At 53.9% G+C, this 4,003-nt stretch overlaps 1 protein-coding gene across 1 annotated transcript in view; it reads right to left on the bottom strand.

The window, feature by feature from the left end:
- Nucleotides 1–1,928: 1,928 nt before the first annotated feature.
- The window catches only part of Ube2g2 (ubiquitin conjugating enzyme E2 G2), a 25,863-nt gene continuing 23,788 nt past the window's right edge, over nucleotides 1,929–4,003 (bottom strand). Inside the window, exon 6 of the mRNA XM_005360250.2 lies at nucleotides 1,929–3,491. Coding sequence (XP_005360307.1) covers nucleotides 3,379–3,491 — 113 coding nt within the window. The 3' untranslated portion in view covers nucleotides 1,929–3,378. The remainder of the gene's footprint in view (nucleotides 3,492–4,003) is intronic.

Below are 4,003 nucleotides of genomic sequence, written 5' to 3'. Positions count from 1 at the left end.
AGTAGCCCAGGTATATGAGGAGGATGGGAACACAAGAGACAAAGCAAGTTGCCCCAAACAGGTTCTCATCCTGGGACAGTCGACCAACATCCCCACAGCACGGGTTCACATAGCTGTGCTTTCTTACTCATGTGCTCACGGGCCACACTTGGGGAGTCAGTGCTCAGAGGACCCACGCTGATGCTTAGCGAGGAGAGCCCAGGATGGGTTAAGGGCCCACCGGTGGGGCATCTGGGATCGGGTAGCAGCCTTGCTGCTGCCAGCTGCTCTACCAGCTGGGAACCAGTCCAAGAGGGAGAACCCACGAGGAGCCCGAGTCGGCCCGGCTGTCAGGCCTGCTGTCGTTTCATGTGGTTCCAACTCGCAAGTGTGATCCAGGATTTCAAAGGTTCACCAGCAAAGGAGGGCCCTGCATGTCTGTCTCCACCCGATCCAGCTCCAGTGTCAGGTCCTCTGCCAGAAAGCTAAAGGCACATGCACACAACACACGCAACGAGAGGAGCTGCCGTTACACTTTCTCCACCAGCCCTCAGCAGAGTAGTTCTGGAGCCGCAGAAAATGCCACCCTACCCCCAAGCACAGCTGGGCCGTGCCCACTGTGGGTTGTTCGGGTTATTCCAGAAGTTTCATTGGCCCCACCTCTGTGGGGCTTTTGGACAGGCCTGAGGGGGGATACACAGGAACTTCACTTCTAACTGCTGCCAAGCCTCAGGTGGCCTGGGGACAGAATGCCATGAGATCCCCTTACACCCCTGGAGACATGCACAGGCCCACTGCCACCCAGGGTGTTCAGAGAATAAGACAACGGGAAGCTTAGGCACAGAATGGGCCCAGAAAGTCCTGAGCCAGGAGATGGTCCTTGATCAGAGGAGATGGGCACACAGAGAAAGCCAGCTGCTAGCCCCTTCCCAGCCGACCAGGCACTGAGTGGTCATGGAGTACTGGGTGGTGTAGCCTTCACCCCCATTTCCAGACTGGAAAACAAAGGCTCAGAAAGGCTGCCATCCATCTGTGTATGGATGTGGGCATCAATAGCCCAGCTATGCCCTGGGAGTAGGCTGTACCTGTGACAGGTTGAACCAAGTCACCAATGAGAACTCACATCTCCAGACATCACTCTGGAAGAAGACATGGCTGCTGCTGGTGGCCCTGCTTGGGAAGCTGAGTAGGAATAACTGAAACCACTGGGAGTTGTGGGGGTGTGCAGGGAAACAGGGGAGAAGGGACTAAGGACACACCAACCACCCAGGGAAGGAATGACAGCACCATGTGGCGTCAAGCCCAGGCCCGATCAATGGCTGGGAGCTACCTCCCCAGGTAGGAAGGCTGCAAGCCTCTACCCACAGCAGCATTCTTCCAGGAACAGAGCGAAGGGAAACTAAGGCTGACCCTTGGAAGGGTCTACCAGAGGACTAAGGTTTGTTAAATAACTTGGTTTTTGAGGCAGTTCAACATCGACTGTACCTTTGCAGCACTGCTTCAAGAGTAAACTACAATGCCGGGCGTAGTGATGAATGCCTTTAATCCCAGTGTTTAAGAGCCAGAGGCAGGCAGATCTAGTCATGTCCAGCCAGGGCTACACAGTGAGAGCCTGGGGGATGACATGGCAAGAATACGCTATGTGCACCTGAAGCACAGTGCCGTCGGGTATCTGTTAGCGGCCACCCTGGACCCCATACTCACAGACTGCTCCACAGTTATTAAACCCCACATCTCCAAGTTCATAGGCTCCTGAATCCTGCCACAGACCCGAGCAGAAAACCCCCAGTCCTGGAGACCAGAGAGAGGCGGAAAGAAGGGAGACAGAAGGAAACAGGAGCCTGGAGAGAGCACCTGGCACCCACAGAGCTGCCTCCAACCAACTCCGGAAGGGGACCCAGGCTCAGGTTCCAGAAGATTCTATGAGAACAGCACAGGAAAACGCTGTGGGGGTGGGATATACATTTTTATTTAACAGCAGTTAAAGTCCACCACAGAAGAGGAACACAAGAGGATTCTTTTTCTCATTTAATAAATACAAATGAATAAAAATACTTTTGTTTTGTAAAGAGAATGCCTGTCTTCCACCGCTTGCCAGGGAGGCCAGAGGGTGGCGACATGCTGGGGCCACTCTGTATGTGTTCATGTCCCACACAGACCACTTCTTTTCAGAGAGGGCTTCATCTCAGTGGCCTAAAATACTATTTCGGTACAATTCCCTTCTCCTGGACTCCCAACACCAGACTCCGCTGGGTTTCAAACAGAAACGGCCTCCCTTGGGAGAAGGAAAGCATAAGGTCCCCACAGGTCCCCACCGGGAGCCCCAGAGCCGGGCACTACTAACACCACGAGACATGCACAGCGCCAGTCACTGCTGGGACCACACGTGGGTGGGGAAAAGCGGATCGTGTGCAGGGAGAACTGCGCACACCCACAGATGAGCGGCACTTTAAAAATAGAAACTCATTGTAAATATAACCTGTTTAGAAAAGGCCAACATCCACCTACACTGAAGATCTGTTATTGCTTGTGGGGCCTGCTCGGGCACTGCTGCTCAGCATGGTCCTGCTGTGTGAGACCCTCCACCCCGGCCTGCACCACAGGTGTTCCCCAGCTTGTCTAGTTCAAAATGTGCACCTCTGCTGAGCACCTAGTGGCAGATTCCCTTCCAACCCTGACAGCGAAGAACAATTTGATCCTAGAGCTAAACTGGTGCAACCGCATGTATATCTACAGAACCCCCAGGTGAGAGCCACACTAAAACTCTGGCGGTCCCAGCCTGCTCTCAAGTGCACCAGTAACTCAGACAGGGATGCAACTGGGAGAGCAGCAGTCCTGGTGACCACTGTCCCCTCTTCTCATAAACCCATTTACATAATAGCCCCTGGTGGGGGCTACGGTGACATCTGTGATGCACACAGCAAGCCTCTGTCACCATGCCAAAGGCAGCCTAGGCTTGTAAGTGCAAAGTGTCAAAAGAAGCTCAGAGTGCCTCCTGGGACACCTAGGAACTGAGAGGCAGGGACAGCAGGCTCACACTGCTTTTTCCAAGGCCCCATGTCCTCAGAAGAAGCAGCACTGGTATCCCCAGTCCCTGGTGGATGACAGAGGCAGGTCCTCAGCACTGCAGGAAGGAGCAGAGCTGAGCACCCCGTGGCTGGGAGAGGTAGTGAGGACGGCCTGGACCCCTCCCTGAGGCGCAGCAGGAGGAGTCCTTAGCAACGCAGCCGCTGTCATTATTCCAGTCATGATTTAGGGGAGCTGCCTGTCTGGGATGGAAAGGAAGGAACAATAGGTGCCATGGCTCCGTGGTTGCCTGTGTTGGTGTCAGCACGGCAGCACTGTGGCGAGTGTTCTGGAGGACAGCGCTGGTCTGCTCGGTGTGTGCAGGGTGTGGCCTCAGAGCCCCAGAGACTTCTGTACAATCTGCTTGGCGATTTTGTAGAACTGCTCACGGTCATCCCGCCACATCTTGGAGGCATCTACATTCGCTCCACTCTCATCATTGGGCTCTGAAAAGACAGGCAACTGCCAATGAAAGGGTAGGCACTTACCACAGCCTCCTTTCATCAAGACCACGGACCTTTCATGGATCATTCCGGGAGCCAAGTGGACTTCCAACATGAACCAGGGCCTTGTGCCTGAGGAGGGGAGGCGGGAGACTGGCACAAGCAGGGCACTGAGTCTCAGGTCGGCAGGCCCCTCACCACCAGCAATCTGTAGACGCTACCTCAGGGGACAGAAACCCCCTTCTTGTTGTGGGACAATGGTCTGTACCCTGTCACTTGTATTTTAAATAAACACTGATTGGCCAGTAGCAAGGCAGGAAATATAGGTAGGGCAACAAGAATTCTGAGAAGAGAAAAAGTTTCAGTCTGCAATCATCACCCAGAAAGAGAGGAAGCCAGACAGAGAGCAAGCAAGATGTGACTGCCTCACCGAAAAAGGCACCAAGCCACATGCCTAAGACAGACAAGAATTATGGGCTAATATAAGTTATAAGAGTTAATAAGAAGCCTGAGCT

The sequence above is a fragment of the Microtus ochrogaster genome, linkage group LG2 (assembly GCF_000317375.1).
Source record: "Microtus ochrogaster isolate Prairie Vole_2 linkage group LG2, MicOch1.0, whole genome shotgun sequence".
Lineage (NCBI taxonomy): Eukaryota > Metazoa > Chordata > Mammalia > Rodentia > Cricetidae > Microtus > Microtus ochrogaster.
This window is presented reverse-complemented; position numbering and strand designations above follow the sequence as displayed.